Source organism: Oryza sativa, chromosome 3 (genome assembly GCF_034140825.1).
Source record: "Oryza sativa Japonica Group chromosome 3, ASM3414082v1".
Classification (NCBI taxonomy): Eukaryota; Viridiplantae; Streptophyta; class Magnoliopsida; order Poales; family Poaceae; genus Oryza; species Oryza sativa.
In genome coordinates, this window is record NC_089037.1 from 37,319,000 (window position 1) to 37,343,586 (window position 24,587).

The 24,587-nt window shown below is 42.3% G+C and overlaps 4 protein-coding genes across 6 annotated transcripts; 3 read left to right on the plus strand and 1 right to left on the minus strand.

Annotated features, from left to right (window-relative positions):
* The first annotated feature begins 139 nt into the window (after positions 1-139).
* LOC4334869 (transcriptional corepressor LEUNIG_HOMOLOG) lies at positions 140-6,457 on the plus strand. The gene is made up of 17 exons (XM_015775318.3): positions 140-358; positions 487-584; positions 669-793; positions 879-1,126; positions 1,202-1,271; positions 1,353-1,458; positions 1,760-1,809; positions 1,897-2,097; positions 2,662-2,739; positions 2,835-3,044; positions 3,126-3,252; positions 3,331-3,440; positions 3,814-3,963; positions 4,862-5,017; positions 5,104-5,232; positions 5,313-5,510; positions 6,010-6,457. The coding sequence occupies exons 1-17, from the start codon at positions 327-329 to the stop codon at positions 6,151-6,153; spliced, it is 2,232 nt and encodes a 743-aa protein (XP_015630804.1). The 5' UTR covers positions 140-326; the 3' UTR covers positions 6,154-6,457.
* Positions 6,317-6,945, minus strand: LOC4334870 (uncharacterized). Its single transcript, XM_015775320.3, has one exon. The coding sequence runs from the start codon at positions 6,853-6,855 to the stop codon at positions 6,544-6,546; it is 312 nt and encodes a 103-aa protein (XP_015630806.1). The 5' UTR covers positions 6,856-6,945; the 3' UTR covers positions 6,317-6,543.
* An 860-nt stretch (positions 6,946-7,805) lies between these two features.
* Positions 7,806-18,586, plus strand: LOC4334871 (COP1-interacting protein 7). 3 transcript variants are annotated; one of them, XR_003241383.2, is made up of 16 exons: positions 7,927-8,167; positions 8,551-8,730; positions 8,819-8,939; positions 9,038-9,077; positions 9,622-9,674; positions 9,748-9,809; positions 10,165-10,317; positions 10,760-10,971; positions 11,291-12,783; positions 14,371-15,294; positions 15,545-15,905; positions 16,995-17,284; positions 17,372-17,513; positions 17,629-17,685; positions 17,925-17,978; positions 18,263-18,586. XR_003241383.2 is itself a non-coding variant. In NM_001419030.1 (13 exons), the coding sequence occupies exons 1-13, from the start codon at positions 8,109-8,111 to the stop codon at positions 18,319-18,321; spliced, it is 3,771 nt and encodes a 1,256-aa protein (NP_001405959.1). In that variant the 5' UTR covers positions 7,806-8,108; the 3' UTR covers positions 18,322-18,581. The 3 variants fall into 3 exon arrangements, 1 of the variants encoding a protein (NP_001405959.1); XR_003241382.2 differs by having other exon boundaries at positions 17,372-17,685; NM_001419030.1 differs by lacking the exons at positions 16,995-17,284; positions 17,372-17,513; positions 17,629-17,685 and having other exon boundaries at positions 7,806-8,167; positions 18,263-18,581.
* A 2,055-nt stretch (positions 18,587-20,641) lies between these two features.
* LOC4334873 (probable aquaporin PIP2-8) lies at positions 20,642-21,740 on the plus strand. Its single transcript, NM_001423917.1, has one exon. It carries the CDS (start codon positions 20,730-20,732, stop codon positions 21,570-21,572), a length of 843 nt encoding a protein of 280 aa, NP_001410846.1. The 5' UTR covers positions 20,642-20,729; the 3' UTR covers positions 21,573-21,740.
* Positions 21,741-24,587: the final 2,847 nt, after the last annotated feature.

Below are 24,587 nucleotides of genomic sequence, written 5' to 3' on the forward strand. Positions count from 1 at the left end.
CTAAATTATAAATCACTTGTAAAAACTCCTCCTACCTTATAAGTAGTATTTGGGTGGAAGCGGAATGAAGGAGAGGTAAGGCAGGAAGGCAAGTCAGTTTGACCGAAGAGAAGAGGGGTGGGGCCCAATTGTCAGTGACGCCTGGTTCCATTTCTTCCTCCTTTGTTGTTGGATTCCAGTTCCAGGCGAGGCGAGCGGCAAATCCAAATCGGCACACGAGCGAGACTGCGAGTGCGAGCGCGAGCGCGAGCGCGAGCGATTCGATTGGAGTTGGAGACCATCTCGCCGCCGCCGCCGCCGCCGCCTCTTCTTACTGCTGCTTGTAGATGGCGCGGAGCAATTGGGAGGCAGACAAGATGTGCGTGTTTTGTGAATTTCTTCTTCTTCTTCTTCTTCCTCCTTTCGGATGCGGAATTGATTAGATTCATCGATCGATTTGGGGGTGTGGATGAACTGAACTGATCTGATGGATGCGTGCGATTCCAGGCTGGATGTGTACATCTACGACTACCTGGTGAAGCGCAACATGCACAACACCGCTAAGGCCTTCATGACCGAGGGCAAGGTCGCCACCGATCCCGTGGGTACGCACGCATCCTATACTTCTTCTTCTTCTTCTTCTCTTGATTGATAGATTGATTGATTGATGCTGAGCCAACGGAACGCAGCCATCGATGCTCCTGGAGGCTTCCTCTTCGAATGGTGGTCCATCTTCTGGGACATCTTCGATGCAAGAACAAGAGACAAACCACCACAGCCTCAGCCTCAGCCTCCTCCTCCTATTCCGATAGACGTATTCTCGCACTACTCGTAACAGAAAATCATCATCACAATCATGCCGGGTCCCAAAATCTCTAATGCTCTTGCCTCTGTTTTAGATCAAATCCAGGGAACAGCAGATGAGGCTCCAGCTACTGCAACAGCAGCAGAATGCCCACCAGCAGCGAAGAGATCCCCCTCTCAATGCTGCTATGGATGCTCTCAACTCTGATGTTTCTGCTGTCCTCGCTTCTAAAATGATGCAAGACCGAATGAGGAACCCCAATCCCACCGATTCCGATGCTTCCCACCAACTCCTGGACGCTAACAGGATTGCTCTCCTCAAACCAGCAACTAACCAAACTGGGTAACTTTATTTTCTTCTTCCCCCCAGCAACCATCTCAAAGATTACCGTTCCTCATGAAAACTCTCGCCATTCAGACAACTGGTTCAGGGTGCCTCGGTCAACATGTCAGCTCTACAGCAGATCCACTCAAGAAACCAGCAACCTGTAATACCCTTCCATCTTCTCAAACTCCATTGGTTTATGTACCGCCTCTCACTTCTTACTCTCTGTCCAACCATTTTCAAGGACATGAAAGGTGATGCTGCCATGTCACAAAGATCAATGCCTACAGACCCTTCAACTTTGTATGGATCAGGAATGATGCAACCAAAATCTGGATTAGTTTCCACTGGTGAGTTAATTGCAATCACACAACTATTCTCTCTGTTTCTCTATGAGGAAAACAGATGGTAACCTTGGACTTTATGGAATAGGTGCATGACATTCCCATAAAAATCTGTTTTGTGTACAAGCGCTTTTTTTTTATGCCTAGTATTCTCAGATGGAAGATAAGCTTTAGCCCCAAAGTTCACACTTGGGGATTTCTTGATTTATTTGTAGCTAGTTAGCATGTGGCCATCAGCGTTTGATTAGCAATTCCAGTAAATGATGGAAGGCACATTTTTCCTTATAATTCTTTTGCTTCTACTTAGGATTAAATCAAGGTGTTGGTAGTGTACCACTGAAAGGCTGGCCTCTTACAGTGAGTTTGCTGATATCCCTTTCCATATGCTTGCATACTTCTCTGGTTTCCTTGAAGAAAAGCTTACCTACTAGTTGCCTGCTGAAGGTCCCAGGTATTGACCAACTCCGGTCAAATTTAGGTGTGCAGAAGCAGTTGATGGCATCTCCAAACCAATTTCAACTTTTATCGCCACAACAACAATTAATTGCTCAAGCACAATCACAGAATGACCTTGCTAGAATGGGTTCTCCAGCTCCATCTGGTTCACCAAAGGTTCGACCAGATGAATCAGATTATATGATGAAGGTCAGTATGCAATCGGTCTGAGAAACTTTATTTAAGAGTTAATGACATGTCCAAACATAAGTTTGCATATCCATAATGACCTATGTTTTGCTTTCATATTATTCTACGGTTCTATCAATACATTCACCTGTTTCAATTAAGAACACTACGTTAGTGGTTCACTTTCTGTTCCTTGTTCTGTGTTATAATTACTCAGGATATTTTCTTTGATATTTGAATGGAAATTAAACTGGCCATTTTGTTTTATTTTGTAATAATATTACAGTTTTCCCTGCTTTGTATTTGACATTAGCTCTTTATCTTGTATTTTAAAAAAAAAATCTAAATCCGAATTTCAGTATTTTTTTTTGTTTTAACTTATGGACCCACCTCAAAATCAATGGCTTAGATATTCGCTTTCTCTGATAATGTGATAATTTCTAATTGAGAACAATTCTGGAGGTTCATTTTCACCTTGTTCTAGCAACACAATATATTCTATGGGTAATTATACTATTTTTGTCGTTTTTTAGTACTGTATGCATGTATTCATTAACTGCACACACTATTTTGCAATCCTATTAGTTGAAGATGGCTCAAATGCAGCAGCCCTCAGGTCACCGTCTTATGGAATTACAGCAGCAGCAGCAGCAATTGCAACAGGTTGAATGAACTAATTAGCTTGTTACAAATAATATCAACTTTCCCTAACTCTATATGGGCGATACCTGAATGTTCCAATTATTCTTGATATCCAGAATACTAGAAAACGGAAACCAACCTCTTCCGGCGCAGCTAATAGTACAGGCACAGGAAATACTGTTGGCCCTTCCCCACCCTCAACTCCTTCCACTCACACACCTGGTGGTGGGTTACCAGTGGCTAGCAACATGAACATTGTACAAAAGAGTTCATTAATTTGCGGTGCAGATGGAACCAGTGGACTTGCTTCATCCTCAAATCAAATGGTATGTGCTGTGCTCTTCCATCAACGTTATCAGTTTTTGGCAATCAGTTGGCTGTGCTTGAGTAACTTCTGTTATTGACAGGATAATCTGGATAGTTTTGTTGATTTTGATGAAAACGTTGATTCATTTTTGTCAAATGATGATGGAGATGGGCGGGACATATTTGCTTCATTGAAGAAAGGGTCCTCAGAGCAGGATTCCTTAAAGGGTAAATATTTCAAGTTCTTGATTTGTGTCATACATCTGTGAACAGAGAAAAATTTAGAATAAGTTCATTTTTGTGTAGGTCTCTCGTTGAGTGAGTTTGGTAATAACCGTACAAGCAACAATAAGGTTGTTTGCTGTCACTTCTCCACAGATGGGAAATTGCTGGCTAGTGCTGGCCATGAGAAAAAGGTTGCTTTGTTAAACTCTATTATATATTTTGAGGGGGTTTAATAATTTCTCTCGCAAGAAGTTGCTCTGTTGTGCCAGATCGTAAGAATATATATTCCTTGAAGATCATTGCTATTTCTTCTATAACTGCAATTCAACTAATAAAAGTAATTTTGATGTTTTCACACAGTTATAACTGGCAAAATCAAATTTGTGTTTCCAGTAATGACATTTCATCATTGTCTTCTCCGTACATCCTTTGCCCCACTTTTACATGCAGAATGATGTTATAATTTTCTTAGTGCCTTTTTCTTCTATTTGACTTGGGAAGAGAAGTAAAGATGTTTGTATATCTGGGGCATATTTGGTTCTAAAGAATTCTACAATGTTGCAGGTCTTCCTCTGGAATATGGACAATCTTAACATGGATACTAAAATAGAAGAACATACGAACTTTATTACAGATATAAGATTCAAACCGAATTCAACTCAGTTAGCTACATCATCTTCTGATGGAACTGTTCGACTATGGAATGCAATCGAAGTAATTTCTTTTTAGTCTTTTATCTATCTATTTTTCTCCTCTATAGTAATTTTCTTACTTAGGTAAGTTATACTTTCCTTTTTGGTTCATTTCAGAGCTGACTATTGACATTGCATCGTAAACTTTTATTTTCTGGCTGTGGCAAGAGAGCACCGCAAACCTATATCACCTACTATGTATATTACTGTTTTTAAGCTCGCTCTTGCAAACAAGGAATTTTTTGGGGAATTTTCTATCACAAACCTTTCTATGGGTGCTATTGTGGCACTCATCGCATAAGCTGCCAAATCAGATTTTTAAAAAAGAACAGGCTCTTTTAGTTACTGCCACATCTCTCTATATTGATCTATCTGAATCTTAACCGATGGCCCACATGGGAGTTACGTAGTAGTTGTTATGACCCAAGATTTGCTGTAGGTGATTTTATCTAGATATTTATACAACATTGTGAAGCACTTGAGGTCTGTCAGAGTACTATCGTATCTTTCATGCTGCACATGAACACCTTCTCTTGTGCATAACCCAACTTGATGATGTAAATCGTGCCTCATTTGTTACAGGGATACTGTTAGTTTTGAAAGTTGATATTGAAGCAGAAATCTCTAGTTGCTAAATGCAAAACTATATGCAAGAATCTGAAACAGTACTGCTGTAAGCTGTCATTTGATACTTCCCGTGGAATTTCTTATCATGTCATGGATTCCATAAGCTATCGCTCACGCATAGTAAATGCGCATGTGACGTCACTGTAGTTCTGTGCCAATCCATGTACTGTGAACAAATGCCTTGATTTTAATTTGTTTCATTTCATGATGCTAGTGGTTGACTATGAGGCAGTCAAATCACACTTTACTGTTTTGCTGGTAACCTAAGTCAAACATGTTCTCGATTTTTCCAGCGAACTGGTGCTGTACAGACTTTTCATGGGCATAGTTCCCATGTAACCTCTGTAGATTTTCACCCGAAATCTACAGAGGTTCTATGCTCTTGTGACGACAATGGAGAAATTTGTTTCTGGAAAATTGGTCAAAGTAAAGTTTCACGTATCTCCAGGGTTGGTCCTTGGTTCCTTATCCTTTGAAATTTGTAAACCGTTCACACTTGGGCCAATTCAATGATATTTACTTGATGTCATTACAGATGAAACAGGGTGGTACTGGTAGGGTCAGGTTTCAGCCTCAAATTGGACAGCTCCTAGCTGTGGCAACTGGAAGCATTGTGAATATTGTTGATGTTGAAAAGGAGGCAAGTTTGCACTCACTGCCTAAGGTAATACATATGGGATGCTTGATCTTATGCAGCTTTTGCAACGCAAGGTAATCAATCATTGTTTTGTTTGCTTGAGTTAGGTTCATACCAATGAGGTAAACTGCATCTGTTGGGATGAAAAGGGTGAACGTGTGGCATCTGTAAGTCAGGATACTGTGAAGGTTTGGTCGGTAGCATCAGGCGCATGCATCCATGAGTTAAGATCTCATGGAAACCAATACCAGTCTTGCATATTTCATCCAAGATATCCGAATGTTCTGATAGTTGGTGGTTACCAGGTAAATCCTTTACACATATAACTGCCTTTTGACATTCTGCGATTGCCAACATGCTAGATAGGAACACCTTTTGCCATGGTCATAAGAGCCTAGAGACTTGTTTATTTTCTCACATTCTTTTCTCTCCTATCATAACATGGAGGGGGGGGGGGGAGGAGGCTGTGTGTTGGAGCGAGAGTGGGGGTATTAAGGGGAAGGGTGAGTGAGAGAGAGAGAGAGAGAGAACGTGATATTCTAGTACACTGACGAGTATTATATGGCTTCACTTATCCTAAAGACAAGTACACTATTTTCCTCTTGCTATTAAGTCACAAAGCATTGACCGCCCTGGTGGTATCAATGTAAATAGCCGAGCACATATTACATGTCTTAAGAAAGTGCTACCTATATTAATTTCTTAGACAAATTGCTCCTCCTCGATAATATGTCTTGTGTGTCCAAAAGACTTTTAACCGTCGGAATGGCAACTGATTGATGGTCTTTGGTGTCATTTGTGCAGACGATGGAGCTATGGAGCTTGTCAGATAATCACAGAAACACGGTCCAGGCACATGAAGGCCTTATAGCTGCTTTGGCGCACTCTCAGTTCACTGGGATGATAGCTTCTGCGAGCCATGACAGATCCGTGAAACTGTGGAAATGAAGAAGGATTGGAGATGAAGAGGAGAAGGGGCCTCAGCGCGACGGCTGCCAGAATCTTAACTTGCATAGCTTCCCAGACGTGCGTACGTATAGAGTTTGTGTTGTTTATTTTTGATTCGTTGGCTTCGTTACAGAAGGTAGCCCGTAATTTGTTATTATACTAGTTTAGACAAATGAATGACTTTTTTTACTTTAGGGGTGAGGTGTACATGGTTGGGGCAAAAATGTTGACAATACTAATCTATGTGGAACGTGCTGTGTAAATTAATAATTAATAGAAAGAGCAATGGAATTTGAAGAGAAAACATGAATTATTCCATGTGTGTGTGTGTGTAGTGCAGTGTATGTATATGGGATTTGAAAATGAATGGTAGCAAGAAAACAATTCGTTTCAGATTTTGTCAGGGTCGAGACCCTTGAGCACGGAGACCGATTGTTGTGCTTGTTGCTGCTGCTGTGATGGATGCTGCTGATCCTGATCCGTGATGGACTGTGGTGTGGCGGTGCTCATGGCGGAGATGCCGACTTCGCCGAGGCAGGCGCTGTTGCAGGAGAGGTGGCAGATGATGGCCCAACCTTGGCACCCGGCGAGGCACTCGTCGCGGCAGTTTCCGCGCGCCGCCGTCGCCAGCAGCGCCCAGCACACCATCACCACCACCATCACCGGCTGCCTTTGCTGCCGCTGCCTCACCATCACCACCATCTTCTTCTTCTTTTCTTCTTGTTTGCCCCTCTCTCTCTCTCTCTATATATATAATATATTCCAGTTTCCAGATCGATAAAAGAGAGCACCAATCAATCAATCAATCAATTCATTCGTCGTTTATATATGAAGGCGCAGCAGCTAATTTTGGGATGGACGCATCAATCGACGGCGGAGCTCTTGTGATCTATTCTAGGCGACTCCCTCCCTAATTAGAATTATTAGAATTAGAATTACAAGGCGTGATTTATTCGCTAACTAATAAATAGCAACTCCTACTACTAATTATATGCCGATTGAGAGTGTTGTAGCGTCAGTTCGTTAGGTAATTGATGCCCACTGGTCGATGATGATGAGACGTATCACCTCACCCATTCCAGCGAGCGAAATTAGATGCACATCTCGACAGCTCATATGGAATGGAAACTATGGAAGGCAGTATTATTATGGTTCTAATACTACTAGTAGACAGTACTCACTCCAGTATGTATGTATGTATGTATGTATGTATGATCCCCCTGCCCGGACCCGGAGGCTCACCCTCACCTGCCTGAAGAAGAAACAACAACCGCCTACCGCCTCTCCTCTCTCTCTCTCTCTCTCTCTCATCTACCACATGCAATGCAACTAACTACGCAACCACCTCATCATCATCATTATAATCAAGATCATTACCACATCATTAAGTCATCCATAACTGAATCGGATACTTCATGCCAATACACATATGTTGGAGATAGCGTAGTTTCTCCATTTCTCATTTTTTTTCTATAATTTTTTTCGTTATTCTAAAAAAAAGAAGTTTCTTCGTTTCTCGTTATTCTTAAAAACATTTTCTTCATTTCTCATCTCATTATTATAGAGAAAGTTTCTTCATTTCTAATCCAACAACCACCATCTCCGATAATAAAAGCCAATCCTTGTGTCTCTCTGTCTGCACCACTCTCCTCTCTCTTGGTTCCATGCCTCGCCGTTTATCTATCTAATTTACTAGCAGTATTTATTTTTCTTTCCTGCCCTTGATATTATTTATTATCTCTGTTTCTATTGTCGTTGTTCCCTTCTTCTACTGGTAACAAGGAATCCAATCAATCCCAGTACTGGGAGGGAGGGAGTCTGTCTCAACCTGCATTTGCTCTGTTCCAAAATTCTCTCCTTTCTTTGTTCTTTCCTCCGCTGGTCCATAGCATCTGATGATCCAATCATACTCCAAGATCTGAAGAGAAGGAGGGATTGGGAAGAATCGCTCTGCAATGAGGCCGGAGACGCGGCTTGATTCAGCGGTGTTCCAGCTCACCCCCACCCGCACAAGGTGAGCAGTCCGGATCTTCTTCTTCTTCTTCTGGTGGTGGTGCCGTGGTCTGATCCAATCCAGGTTTCATCTTTGCGCGATTACAAGTTCGGTCCTTCCATTGGGAATATTGATTGCCGGACATGGTAAAGTTGACATCTTCCTTCCACCTGGGAAGATAGCGTCTGATGTCAAATGCCCGAGTGACAAACCTGGGCCAAAACAACTGCTGTTGTAGATCTAATTAATTTGGAGCAGTATCATTCTTATTAATACTCAACCTCTACTGTTACTGCTTGCTTGCTGCTATGCACAGTGACTCTTCTGCCTTCGTGGCTGTAGCTCCAGCAGTGACCGCATCACTTCATAGTCAATTTTTTTTTGTTTCGCCTCCTCCTTTGTAGGTGTGATTTAGTTGTGATAGCAAATGGACGGAAGGAGAAGATAGCCTCTGGTTTGCTGAACCCGTTCGTTGCACATCTCAAGGTTGCCCAACAACAGATTGCAAAGGGAGGGTACTCCATCACACTTGAGGTAGACCCAGAGATTGATGCACCATGGTTTACAAGGGGCACCGTGGAGAGGTTGGTGCTGTGCTTCGGTTGGATCGTATTTGCTGATAGCTCATGCCATTGTCAGGTGGTGGTCATTTGCATGGTTGGTTTCTGGCAGGTTTGTCCGTTTCGTCAGTACACCAGAGGTCCTGGAACGAGTAACGACTATAGAGTCTGAGATATTGCAGATCGAGGATGCCATCACTGGCCAGGGCGGTGACAATCTTGGATTGAGATCTGTAAGTATAGAATTTTATGCTATAGCATGTAGTGTACTACTGCTTAATATTAGAAATATGATATGATTAATGACATGCTCTTCTTTGTGCTTCGTTAGGTAGAAGATTATAATGAAAAATTGGCGGAATGCATTGGAGGTATAGCACTTGCTATTCTTTCTTTTCATCGTCATGCATCGAACAGACTGCACATCTATGAAGCTTTCTCTTGGTTACCTAATTATTCAGCACTACTTATTGAGAACCGAAAATTAAGCGTATATCGCTACTTGCTAGGACCACAAAACATGCATGTAGGATGCAGGCCATGCTGTTTTAGAATCTAAACTATTCACTATAGGAGTTGGTGTAATGTAACATCAGACACAACTGTTGAGTTAGGTGCATAATAGAACTATTAAAATGCAATAGAATGTACAGGGGAAATGGCAATTTATATTGTTTGTGCAATTATCACTAGTAAAACTAATTGGTTCACCTTTTACCAAGCATAATGTAACCTATTTATTTTTAAGGTGGTTCTAAGTTTTTTTTTGTACTTAAATGTGCACAAGAGCTTTATTCTTTGTTACAACTTACAAGAAATAATGTGTGAATTTTCTCATGATGGGTTGATCTGAACTGCAAATAATTTGGAGTAATATTTTTTATCTTTTGCTCTGCTGCCGAATGCACCTTACAGGTAGCAAGACAAATTACGATCTTGATGGGGATAAATCACTTATTCTGTACAAGGTAAAGTTGCATGGATAAAACTTTCTTCTTTTCTAATTGTGCCATATAATTCTGATATTCTGTGTCATGGCAGCCGGGCATTCAACCACCTCCACCTGTGCAGAATGATAATGCAACTCAGGAGGAGAATTCAAAGTATTTCTATGCTTAATATCCCCCCTTTTCCGTGCACGTTGCCTAAACTTGTCTAATATCTGGCAACAAAACCGGTTTACATGGAACATTTAATGTCTTAATTCTTAAATTAGACAATTTTCGTGTAGCAATACATGCTCCTACTTAATGAAGAAACACACCTGTTCATTGCATGTCCATGTAATGAAGTAACAGTATGTGGAGCATGTAAGGTCCTTATGCAGGTTGAATAATCATATAGTGAAGTGACATGTCACATGTAACATTTAAGGTCTTTATCTGTATTTTGTTTTGGACAAAGTCTGTGTCTCAGACGCAAATGGAACCATTTCTTTACATGTTTCATAATTTGCAGAGTTCAATTACTTAGAGTTCTGGAGACTCGCAAAATTGTCTTACGTAAGGAGCAGGCTATGGCCTTTGCGCGTGCTGTAGCGGCTGGGTTTAATATTGACAACCTGGGATTTTTGATCACATTCGCAGACCGTTTTGGTGCTTCACGCTTGATGTAAGTGTTACTACCTTGATATGCCCAAGGTAGTGTCTTGCTTGCTGAATTGGATTTCCCATTTTGAATACCCCGTACATTTTTTCACATGGCTGCTAATTTATCAGGAGCCTAATCTATATCACTATATGTTACTACACTACAATTTTCTTTTATACTATTCTGGTGCTATTAACATATGCTATTAACATGTTATAATGCTGATAGTTGTTGCAACATACAAATATCTTCGACCATAAAATTGGGTATATCAATATAGCAGCAGCTGACCTGTCTTGATTCATACATTATTGATATAATGTAGTCTGTGCTGGAATATTACACCAGAATAGAGGTGTGGATATGTTCCATTAAAGAGCAAAACAAAATTACCACTGGAACAGTTGGTGAGTACTGTATTGGTCCTTTATTCTCACACCTTTGGTGTTTTGTCAATCAATAGGAAGGCATGCACACAGTTCACTGAGTTGTGGAGAAGAAAGCATGAAACTGGCCAATGGATTGAAGTTGAACCGGAGGCAATGTCTGCACGGTCTGAATTTCCTCCCTTTAATGCTTCTGGAATTATGTTTATGGGAGACAACATGAAGCAAAACCTGGAAACGCTTTCTATTTCGAATGGAGATGCAAATGGTGAAGATGCTGCTAAAGCTGGTATGCTTGGTGTGATAACTAAACTTTCTTTCAGAAAGCTCTAAAAATCACTCTTATCTTGTATTTACTGCCTGGTTGATAAAACAGTTTCCTGATGTTCTATTGTTATGTGCATGATTATTGATTTCACTAACCAATGTTACTCAGAAGTCAGAATTGTGGTGCAAATATTTTCTGCTTACTTTCACTTATCATTGTGCAAACATGTCGAATTCATATATGCTTTTAAGTCAACCTGTACAGCACAAATGGTTTCTACATAACCATTTTTGCAAAGATAAGGTTCTTGTATCTGAGAAATCACTTGGGTGCTTGACAGATCAGAGGACAGCTCAGCACTCAGGAGCTCCCAGCGAATACCTCCATGGTCCATATCAATCAGCATATCCACCATGGGCAATTCATCCACCATATCCCATGCAAGGCATGCCTTACTACCCTGGGGTGAACCCATACTACCCTCCACCCTACCCCCCAATGGATGATCCTAGGTACCACCACTCAGAGAGGAGAGTATCAAGGAAGCACTCGTCAGATAGCAAGGACTCAGAAACATTGGATGATGAAAGTGGCCAGAGTGGTTCAGAGATAGAGAGCTCTCATGGCCACAAGTTGCATAAAAAGGGCAAGCGATCAGGCAAGAAGAAACCCAGTGTAGTTGTCATAAGGAACATCAATGTGACGTCAAAAAAGCATGGCTCATCAGAGAGCGAGTCACAAACGAGTTCTGATGTAGCATCTGAGGACAGTGATGATTCACACACTGAATACAGCAAGCGAAAGAATAAGAGATCTAGTTCAAAGAAAAAGGAGAGCAGAAAAATCATTCTTGAGCCTGGAGATGAGTATAGCAGGGATGAAGTAGCTCACAGGCAAGATGGAGACCAAGGAAACTGGAATGTCTTCCAGAGTTTCTTGCTAAGAACTGAAGAGAAGACAAAAGATAATGACGCAGACCTATTTGCTACTGAGAGAGGACCACCGCCAGCAAGAAGGAAAGAAAGCAGAACCACTGATGATCCTCTTCTTTTAGTGGAGCGAGATTCTACCGATTTCAATGAAGGGAAGACAATTGGTTTCAATTCAGCCCATGGGAGGATTAGGTCCAGGAAAATGCTGTCTGGTGACGAACTTGTGATCTCGGCTGAAGGTAGGAGTTTTGTGGATGGCGATATTAAGGAGATAGAAGCTGGAGGTGGAGGATACAGGAGAGGAGCAAGTGAAGACTTCATCGTTTATGGTCAGGAAAAGCCAATGGACAGTGGGAGTTATTTGGATCCTCTTGCAGAGGGACAGTACAAGAGTCCAACCCTGATGGAAAAGAACATGCATAGTGTGGCTGATGAGTCCTTTATGATACCTGTTAGGTCTAACTCACAGGATAATCTTGGACCAGAAAGCTGTACCGCCATTGATATAGATGTTGAGCTTCCTGGAACTGTTAAGAAGACAACAGATGCAAAGGCTGGAGACCAACTTTTCTATGAGCCCGATGAGTTGATGCCAGAGCGTGAATATGAAGATGTCACATATGGATATGATCCAGCAATGGACTATGATAGCCAGATGCAGATTCAACCTGCCATCATGGTTGAAGATGCAAATGCGGATGATGTATCACTGGGGGTTGAGGGTGAAGTAAAGAAGCTAGAGAAAGATAAGAAGCTTAGATTACAGGAATGTTTGGATAAAAAGAAGGATGCTTCGGCCAGGAGATTGCCATCGTCAAAAACCCGGCTAACAGATGCACAGAAACGTGCACAAAACCTGCGGGCATATAAAGCAGACCTTCAAAAGGCAAAGAAAGAGCAGGTATTATTGCGTTATTTTCTGCTTTACCTATTAAATGTTTCATTTTTCTTCCTGTTGCTCCTCATGTTTTCCATCCTTTTGGACCTCATAAAATATTTCTAAATGATCAAATGATCCTAAGTTAATACTGTTCTAGATTTCATCCTTTTGTCTAGCAGAACTCATACTTCCTCAGTTTCCCCATTCTAACTGATATAATACTTTTTAGGAAGGACTAAATGCCTTTATTACACTGCCTGCCCCTGTAAATGCCATGTCTCCGGAACACCAGTGCACTGCTGCAATAAGAAATTGATGGGCATCTGGTGGAAAATGTTGTCTAAAAATGACAGTTATTTGCTAAACTAATTGATGAAAACAGCATTTATTCCCTCAGAACCTAAAGTTTAGTTCTCAGATTATGGCAGTAAAACTTTTAAAACATCTACTTCCTCTGATCCAAGATATAAGATGTCCTTACGCAGTTGTTCCACTAGAAGCAGTGGAGTTTGTCAAGAGGGGAGACAATTGTAGCGGTCACTAGGTATTAGGTAATAAGGACAGTTTAGAAAGTAAATGCTTAGGAACGGCAAAGCAATAGCTATTTGCAGATTGAAACTTGGGAAGTAAAGTCACAAAGTTTAGTTTGGACCAGAGGTGGGTTTTTTCCCCCGCATGTTTTTTTCTAAAATTTTTAATAGAGGCTTCTTTCATTATAAAATATCCAGCATTATACTCCCTCCGTACCAAAAAGAGTGTCATTTTAGCTTTTGGATTTGTCCCACAAAGAGTGTCTTTTTAGCTGTGTTGTCCACTAGACCTCTTAATACCACTTCTTTTTCTTCTCGTTTTAGCCATCCAACCATTAGTACTCCCTTCTCCTCGTTTTCTCCCCCTCGTCGTTCTCTCTGCATTAATGGAGGGGCATGGTAGTCTTTTGGACTCTTGCTTGATATTCCTTTTGACATTCTTAAAATAAATGCTTTTTGGGATGGAGGGAAGCCCATTTACAATTCCTACACTTGGTCACGCTACACCGTGAACAAAAAGCACGAGAGGATCATGGCTCATCATTCGCCAAGCCTCACTGTAGCATGCTAAACATACACTTTATAGCACAAAAGATAACTACAATGGCCATCTACGTTTTGAGCAACCCACTAAAATCCTGATGTCCAATGATGTTTTGAGCTTCTTCAGGGTCAGTTTCATCGAGGTGGAGCTCCTGCGTGATTCTCCAAAAATCCCAATATAACAAAGCATGACTTGTAACTTCTTTTTCTGACACAGTACTCTCCATTTACTTAGCATCTGGGAAAGCCTGTGATGTATCATCAAACCAATCCATGGCTTCTTTTGAAAATACATATCATTCTGAGTTCTCCAAATTAAAGCAGAGCTAGTAATAGTTGAAATGATATTTTAGATATACTTAGCCAAAGACTAGCATTAAATTCATACATCTTCCTCCCACATGTATTAATCAGCAAACACATATCACACCAAAGAAAAATGAACTACAACCACAAAGTACGAAAGATAAATTTGTTATTTGCTGTCCTGTAGCAAGATTGTAACGAGTTAGAAGCTATTTTTTAACATTTTCAGGAAGAGGAACAGATTAAACGGCTGGAAAGGCTTAAGCAAGAGAGGCAGAAGAGGATTGCTGCAAGAAGTAGCACATCTAATTCAATATCAACACCACAGCAGGTCAAAGTGAAACCTTCACCAAAGACTTCTCCCAGTACCTACAAGAGTTCAAAGTTTAGTGATGCTGAACCAGGATCCTTTTCACCTCTAAGAAAGCTTCCTGCTAGAACTACTGCAGAGAGTGACCATCAGAAAACAGGAAAAGCTAGCAAACTAAGCGATAGTAGTACAAATGCAGTGAGTAAATCAACCTCATCATTGGCAGCGATGAAGAAAGAGAAAAATGGGAGAAATGAATTGTCCAGTGAGAGATTGAAGAAACTTGCTGAACCTAAAAGTAATGCTTTGACCGACCGTCCTTCAAATTCAAAGTTTGCTAGCATGGACCATTCACGAAGGAAAAGCATGCCAGAAGATACCCAAACAAAGAAAATATCTGCTATAATGCAGCTCGACCAGAGGAAATCAGCAACTCTACCAGAACTCAAAGTCAAATCTCCACGAGCTCCCTCTATATCTGTGAAAAATAAGACAATTGCTAGAGAAATAAGGGATGGGGATCCTGGAGGTAAATCACCTCCCACTTTAGAAGTTACAGATGGAAAGAAAGCTGATGTAGAAGTCTCCAGGATAAGCAACAGTGATGATAATGTGGTGGTTGAGAAGACTGTTGTGATTCTTGAAAATGAGGTGGTTTCAACACCTCCTCTCATTCTACCTCCTGGAAGAACATCAGAGAATGAAACTTCTAGCAATGACAGAACACAGAAGCCCAGTATGGAATTGGAGTACACTGCCATCAGGGCTCCACCTTCTCCAGCTGTTCTTCCTGAAGCTGAGAACCCCACCATCCATAGACACAATGACCAGGGTAATTACGAGGTATGATGCTTATCTTCTTCTCAGTTGTTTACTTAAGGCTTCCGCTTATCTTCTTCTCAGTTGTTTACTTAAGGCTTCCGCTTATCTTCTCAGTTGTTTACTTAAGGCTTCCCTAAAAGGTTATCTGTTTTTTTTCTGTTTCTTTGCACAAATAAGGTGTTTATGAAGACTTCAACTAGAATGCAACAGTTACTTTTGTTCTATTAAATTCCACAAGTTGAAGTGATAAAAGAATGCTTGTGATGACTAGGTGATGACGGAGCATCTGAAGGATGAGACTGAGGAATTGACCTTGTCTGCTGTGGAGAAACCCTACCAGGCCCCTTTTGCTAGGGTGACATCGTTGGAGAATGATTCAGCCACCATTCATGCTTACCCCCATGCACTACCAGTTGAATCTGAAACACCTGTGCATGCCGAGAGCATTAGGGCTCGAGTACTAGACCCAGTATCGACAGTTTCAGTGGAGGAGACCCCTGAAGCAAATGAAAAACCTCGTAATAAGGAATCAAAAGGCTTCAGGAAACTTTTGAAGTTTGGTAGGAAGAGCCACACATCAGGTACAATGGATTCTGATGCATCATCTGTTGACGGAGCCTTAGCCGGAGACGGTATGATACTCGCCCCTTAACAATCCATTACTTATGAGTAAATTTCATAATACCAGATTTTAAGCCATATATGGTACACAAAACACCAGGTTTTATTAACAAGGACACCAGGTTTTATTAATTTTCACATAACACTAGCTACATGCGCGCAAGTAACATAAGTATATAACACAAAACACCGGGTTTTAACTTTTTTCACATAATGCTGGTACATTTGCACATACAAGTATATAACACAATACACCACATATTTTTAGCCTACAACTCTCAGCAGATAAGGTGGAGCCACATAGGCTGGACCATCAATCAGGCTAGCAATCCTGATTTGTGCTCCTCTGGTGCCCCACCACTTTGACAAAATGCTGCACCGCTCACCATCTTGCGCTGTCTTCCATCTCCAAATCATCAGTGGACCTCCCTCAACCTCTGCTGCCTCCTCTCTGTTCACTGCACTGCCTCAGCAGCCGCGGCACGGTGCCCCATCGTCCACCCCCAGCTGCCACGCTGGGCAAGATGGGCTTAGTGACACACTATCTACCCTCTAACCATGCTCACAACTGCTACTAAAAATGCTTCTGCATCGTGTGACATCCAGGCATGTGTGCCTGCACGATGGCACAACACTGTGTCTTCACATTCAGCAATTGCCTAGCTAAGGAGAAGAATTGGAGATCTCCTAGTTACAGCAAGCAACCGTCAATGGAATTGCTCTTTGCTGATAGACTGAAATCCCTACTAGTCTTCAATGGAGTTATGTGATTACTGATGCAAGTATACCACCTACTGTATATCCGGAAAATTAAAGTATCCATCAATTAGCCACGACCGGGTACATGAAAGCGAAGAAGCTAGCACAATTAATTCCTCCTATGTTCCCTTGAATAATATTTTCCCTCTTCTTAATGAAATGAAACGCATTGCGTTTTCAAAAAAAGCACACGCAAGTAAAGAAGCTGCTAGTCTTTAATGGAGTTGTAGCACCTAATAATGCAAGTTGCACATCGGTCTTATCTCGTGCCATTTTTGCTTGCCTTTCTGGCCGTCTCCAATGGCTGTAACTGATCGGTCATGGGCAAACCTCCCCGACAGCCTCATCTAGGACATCATCCGCTGCTTCCTGTGCAAGGTTGAATGCCTCCACGTGGGTGGCATCTGCCACTCTTGGTGGCGTGTGGCGCACACAAACACTGCCCCGTCCCCACCCCTGCTCCCGTGGCTCGTCCTCCTGAAAACCGATGAGCACGGGCTTACCTTATCATTTGTCCCCAGCGACTGCCGTACCCATTCTTCCTCCCGCAGACTGCGCTCCCCATGCTACTTTGGTTCGTAAGATGGCGCTTGGCTCTTCCTCGACTTGAAAAGCCGAGACAAAGCTTAAGGTAACTCTGTTGCACCCGTCAACTGAACTAGGATGCATCGTTGCTGGTGTCATTGATCTCCTCCCCCCCCCCCTAATTGTTTTGTAGTGCATGGGTGATCGGGTGGTCCCACAGTCAGAGCAATTTGAGGGGGTGTGGCCAGAAACGGAGGACATCCTATATGAGGATGGATTATTTAAGAGAACATGAGGGGAATTAATCATGCTGGAAAAGAGCAGCTTCTTCGCTTGTGTGTATGAGTATCCTATCGTGGTTAATTGACGGATACTTTAATTTCCTAGATATATAATAGGTGGTATACTTACATCAGTAATCATACACATGCATGGTTGCCTATTTTATAGGCTTTACAACTCCATTGAAGACTATCAGTCTATCGGTGAAGAGCAACTCCATTGATGGTATAGGGTTACATGGACCTCTAAATCTAGACTTTTGTGAAATTTACTAATTATTTAAGTTAGTTTGTTTACGGAAGGTCATCATGTAAGTAGTAATGGCATCCTATTAAAATCGAGATAAAGATAGAAAAATTTAGGACCTATCTATTGGTAGTCACGTTTGTTTCCAAAAAAGAGGAAATTGCAATTCACTCAATGTTTGTGGGTTTAACACTTGTTGCTGGTGCTTAATGTTTCAGGGTCAATGCTGAAAACCCTCATTTCGCGAGATGACTCTGGTTCTTCATCTAAAGGTTAGAAGTTAGAAACGCGCTCTCAATTAATATTGGTTGCCTTCAACCTATTTGGTCAAATGCATTTATGCATCGGTTGAATAATTTAGTGGCAGGATTTGTTATGTGAAACTAGAAACCTAGCTAGTATCTATATTCTATCTGGTTTTCACTTTTGTCCTTCTTTTTAGCCCCTTAGCGAGAGATTTTGGCAAGAACAGCAGTGCATTCTATGAGTTGGTTCCAAAAGTTTTCGTTTGGTAAAAATGGATGCTAATTGTGTTTTGCTATAATGTGGCCTGCAGCTTCTCGGTCGTTCTCCCTACTGTCACCGTTCCGCAGGCAGAAGGTGATTGTACTGTGACCGTGAGTTGGCTGATCCTGATCTGTCATGTTAATGCAGCTTGTGCATTAACTAATTTGTTTCTTAGTAGTACATACACATACAGACATGTTAGTAGTACATACATACTATTGCCTACATCTGTGTACGTTGCTTGTAAGCTGTGTATTTTGAGTGCGCGTTTATGTGACTTTCTGTATATGTAGTACTTGGTATGCATATGTATATTATGTTACACACAAGCACAAAACACATTCGTTTGATCGATCGATTCCATTTGCATATATATTGATGATGTCTCGATCCCGCAATGAAGCTGCGAATTAGCCATGCTAATACCGTTATATCTGTCAATTGTGGAACATCGAATTTGCAGTGCACGACGAGAGCGAGACTTACTGCTAATTAATTTTGGATGTTTCAGAACAATAATAAAGCGGGTTTGACGGGAGAAATTGAAAGAAATTAAGAAAGGAAAGGAAGGAAGAAAGAGCAGATCGATTACCTCTGTAAAGAAATTGTAGTTTAGTACATGATATAACAATACTGATGAATGCATGAATCAACTTTGTAAAATGGAAATGGTGCTTTATGCCCACCGGTATCAAAGCAATCGATCGATCCGAGCAAATCTGAAATTAATTAAATTAAAGAGAAGGCAAAACTGCCGAAGATCCAAGATCCCACCAACAGATACTGTATGTGCATAACTAATTATAAATTCAGTGTATATGTATTCCTTCACGAATAAGCAAAGAGGATTTGATTCTTCTCAGCTTCTTCCCAATAACTTTTGAAACGGAAACCATAAAGAAAATGGACATGTGAAATGGATGGAGCGTTTTGCATCCAGCTAGCAGTATGATCATATATAGTGTCGTACTATGGTAATAGGAATAATATATAGGGGCAATTAATTGCTCCTATCCAACAGGCACCTTACTGTCCGGTACCAAATCTGAGCCATCCAATCAGCTCAATCAGATGGTGAAAAATCTGTGGTACCTCCAGATACAAATTTGCTCCCATCCAGCGGGTACCATCGGTACTAGAATATTTGGAGTGGTGGAAGGGTAATTTTGTCTTTTCGCGTAGAAGTGTCCAGGGGAGGGAAATAGGGTTTTCTACCAAATCTTTGCCATTCGATCCGTGAGAGGAGTAGGCGGCGAGCAAATCTCCCCTTCCCATCCGATCCGATCCGTGAGAGGAGTAGGCGGCGTCGGCGACTTGCTTCGTCGGCCTGGACTTGATCCGCGGGAGGCGGCGGGATCCGTGGGAGGCAGCGGCAACTTGCTTCGTGGGAGGAAGCGGCGGCGTCGGCGAGTTGCTTCCGTCGGCCGGAGCGTGGATGCGGGGCGGGCAGATTTGGGGCGAGCCTGCGTGTGGCTCAGGTGGGCTTCGCACGGGCGGGGCTGCGCTCGCCGAGGGGAGGAAAAAAAAGAGATTAGATGAGAAAGCGGTGCCGCACGGAGGGAGGAAACGAGAAAGAGCGAAAAGGAGAAGAGGGGGCGCGACTACTTTCTCTGTTTTTCAATCGTACCCTTCTAACATGGACGGATGGATTTATCTCTGTACCTTCCGGTACTAGTACCTACCGGTACAAGTTGCTGGATGGGAGCAACGCTCTTGATAATATAATATCTATTGAAGTACTAGTAATTTCTAACTTTTTCGGTAAAAAGAACTACAGATCAAAATTTGAGGATAAACGGTTCGAATGTCAATTATTAAATACAAAATTACTAAACCTCGAAAGGAAAATAGAGACAAAATCTTGTAAATTTCTAATCTTCAGATCTACTTTGCGATTCGTACTCCAATGGGCCTCTCCTCCAACTCTGATGACTTTGATGAACTTCGGCGACTGATGGTGACAACCTCGACCAATTAGGGCCCCGGATGGTGGCGGTGGGAGATGGGAGACAGTGAGATGCCAAAGCCATAGGAATAGGGGAGACTGGTGGGCTAGCATTGACGGTAGGGGCAAAGCGAGGCCTCTGATTAGGAGTCGACGGCCAATGGTGAAAAATCTGACAGCGGAGAGCTGCCGAAGATGTGGAATACGGTGGGACAGGGGCACCTCGCTGTCGCTAGCTTGAGGAGGAGAAGAGGGGTGGAAGGGAGAGGGAGAGAATCGGAGGAGGGGATGGTTCTCACCGGTGCCGCTCGTGCCTTTGGGCTTTGGCAGCTAGCGAGCGAGGCCGGGCGGTGTAGGATGCTGGTGGAGCGAGTGAGGAGAATTTTATAATTTGTAAAAGATTTTTGAAATTGTTTTTGTCTATCAAATGCCAGTCCCTAGAGAAGGTATCCTATATATATATACATCATCAATCGATCATTCAATTGGACTCAGCTGCATCATATATATCGTTCTAGCTAGCTAGGTTAGCTAGGTTCATTCCATTTCCATTTCAATATTGTTAGCAACAATGGCTGCAGGCAGCGGCAGCGGCAGCAATCCTAAGGACTACCAGGATCCTCCTCCCGCGCCGCTAGTGGACACCGGCGAGCTAGGTAAGTGGTCACTGTATCGCGCCGCCATTGCGGAGTTCACAGCCACGCTGCTGTTGGTGTGCATCAGTGTGAGCACCGTGATCGGTGAGAAGCGGCAGTCGGGCGAGGGCGGCGCCGGCGTGCTTGGCATTGCCTGGGCCTTTGGTGGCCTCATCTTCGTGCTGGTGTACTGCACCGCTGGCATCTCCGGGGGGCACATGAACCCAGCCGTGACCTTCGCCATGGTGCTCGCGCGAAGGGTGTCGCTGCCGCGAGCGGCGCTGTACACGATGGCGCAGTGCGTGGGCGCCGTGTGCGGCGCAGGGCTCGCCAGGGCGATGCACGGTGGCGGGCAGTACGCGCGGCACGGCGGAGGTGCCAACGAGCTGGCGGCGGGCTACTCGGCGGGGGCAGGGGTCGTGGCGGAGATGGTGGGCACGTTCGTGCTGGTGTACACGGTGTTCTCGGCGACGGACCCGAAGCGGAAGGCCAGGGACTCTCACGTGCCGGTGCTGGCGCCGCTTCCCATCGGGTTGGCGGTGCTGGTTGTGCACCTTGCCACCATCCCCATCACCGGCACTGGCATCAACCCCGCCCGCAGCCTTGGCCCCGCCCTCGTCCTCGGCCTCGGCACCACCAAGGCCTGGTCCCACCTCTGGATCTTCTGGGTGGGCCCCTTCGCCGGCGCCGCCGCCGCAATGATCTACCATCACTACATCCTCAGGGGCGCTGCCGCCAAGGCCTTCGCCTCCTCCTCCTACCGATCACCCCATTTTTAATCCCATGCACCCTTGCAATATATTTTATTATTCTTCGATCTACTGTTTTAATTTGTTTTTTATAATTATATCCGTAATTCATCTGTACTGTCTGTACGTAATCTAGCTACATACATATATGTATGGTTGATTTTTCATATTTGCAATTCAATTATTCTATATTTTCCTACTTCATCTTCAAAAATTGTTGTACTGTCTCCATTGTAGCCACATGCATGTATACTCTTATATACAGGAATGCGCTAAAGCGCATCTGGGTTATTATGCCATAATTAAAACGCACTCTTCACGGATGCACCCCCACCCCCATCCCCTGACACCACCCACCTCACTTTTCAAAATGCAGTACAATAAAATGATCACTAAGATCTTGCTTCTGGCATAGTACATTAATTATAAGTAAATTATCTACAGTACTATACATAGAAATTGGACGATGTATCCATCTACACCTTTTAAGTAGGGAGTAAATTATTTGCTTGAAGTGTAATCCTACCATGCCCCTGTAGTCCTGCACTGCAGGTTTCACTCAACATTAATTAAAATCATTTTCCGTTTGTTAGATTTTTACTACATGTAGTATTAGAAAACCTCACGTACGTATAGGATTAAAACCCATGATCTTCACAAGTGGGCCTATAGCTTTCAGTATTTTTTTTTTACAATTACTTGAAGACATGTGTATTGGAATCATCCGATCATGAAGGGAGTAAAATAAAATATTGACGTGTACTGGAGTCATCCGATCATAGAGGGATTAAAAAAAATAGTGATCAAGTCCATAGGCCGCAAATATTTGAAAAAAATGAAATTATACTGTTGAAGTTTTTTTTAGGAGAATGACGACAGAAGATCTGCCGGAATTTAATTAAGGGGTCAAAAACCACCCAGGAAGACCTAGGGAAGAGTTACAGCAAAAGGAGAAATTAAGGTGGCCTGAAAGCCACTTTGCGCAAATCTATATCTTGTTTTACCCGATATGCTACTGACAATTCTGAGCTAGCTAAATTTTGGAAAATTCTACTATTTCTCTCTAGCTAAATGTTTCACCAAGTTGTCAGGAGAGCACCGCGAGCGAGCGTTTTTTGACCTTCTCTTTCTGCACCTTTAAGCTCATCCCACCAGGTTGAGATGCGGGACGGAAGGGAATTGAGAGCTAGGGGCAAATTTTGCCACATACATACTGTAGTCCATACTTGTTTAACAAACGGACAATCCGCGAACAGATGATTGGTGTCTTCGAAGGCGGAGGTACACAAACAGTAAATCCAATTACAAGACCAATATCTTCTGAGCAAATTTTGAGCCATTAAAGTTCTTTGGTGGAGGACAAGCCAACCAAAACATTTCATTTTTGGCTCAGCCTGGGCTTTACAGAGCGTGGTAAAATCAATTGCAGTGTATGAACCAGCAAACTGATATATATATATAAGCACTCTTGGTTGTATATGTTCCAGATTCAGTCCAGTTCCAAACTATGTCATCAACATTCTGAGTGAGTTGAGCAAACCTCCCAATTGCACTAGCTCATGTATCTCCTCAACTGAGGTAATTTGTCTGAAAGATGATAACCAATTGTTGTTCATCAACTCGAATTGAACCCTTCTATTCTTTCTTCTATTCTTTCTTTTTGCTAAAGAGAAACAGAGGGGAGCTAAATCTTTTTTTTTCTCAGAAATATATGAGATACGAACGGTTCTACACAAATAGGCCTGATCGTCACGCAGGAGAGAAGCGACGACTATACTTAGGCGGTATTACAGTGGAGTAAAGCGACCGTTGTCGCGCAGGAGAGCAGCGACGATTTTGACGGTAACATGGTGGAGTAAAGCAAAGTGGTGGACATCGCAGTTCGGCAGCGCGAACTTGTGACGAAATCGTAAGACCAAGTGACGACTGGGACGTTTTCAAAAATGCTCACACTTAGATGACCGGCGGGGTGGAGAAAAATCGGACGATGTCTGCCACTGCAGCATGTTGCATGCAAAGAATCTTTTCTTTTCTTCTTTCTTCAAAAGATTTTTTTATCGTAAACTATTTATCTAATCTACGATCTGATTGCACCACTGAATTCGTTACAATTAAATCTTTACAACAAGACCACACATGATTATATTTCAACAAAAAAATATTTTAATTTTTTTATTGATTTTTTTAATGTTGCATGTGGTCTCTTTTGATGTTTCAACCAGTAGTTTTACAATGTTTCAGCTAGTGTACTCATGATGTTTCACTGTGTACGGATCAAATGTGTACGGATCAAATGTTGCAGTGGAACGCGCCGTTGCAATAAATCACCCACATATTTTGGAAACCCTCTATTAAGAGAATTTGGTTTGTTTTTTTGTTCCACAAAAAATGTTTCACCTAGTGCACTCACAATGTTCCACTATGTATAGATCTAATGTTGCAGTGAACTGAAATATTTCATTACAACAAAAAACCCACATATTTTGGAAACCTCCTATTAAGAAAATTTGTTTCATTTTTTGTTTCACCGAAAAATGTTCCACCTAGTGTACTTATAATGTTTCACTATGTATACATCTAATGTTGCAGTAAACTGAAACATTCTTTCGCTATTTGCTGAAACATTGTTTTTATATAAAGTGAAACAACACCAGATTTAAACGAGTGAAACATTTTCGATCTACTTAGTGAAACAATTCCGATATACCTGGTGAAACACCGTGCAACATTTAAAAATAATTCAATAATAAGCTTTTTTTTTCATCGGAATATATCCATGTTTTGAAGATTTAATTGCAACGAATTTAATGGTGTAATCGGATCATGATTTGGATAAGTAATTTAAGATAAAAATCAGTTTAAAAGTAGTTTTGCACGTAAATCGGCGCTGACGTCAGCGTCCGATTTTTTCCTAAAGCATCGGACGTCCGACGGGTAGCCCTCTCCGGACGTTTTCGAATGACAAGAGAGCAATACGTATGTCGGTGGCCGTAGTGCCACATCGCGGGCCCTGCCGCAGTCTCGTAGCTTAATACCATGAGAAAC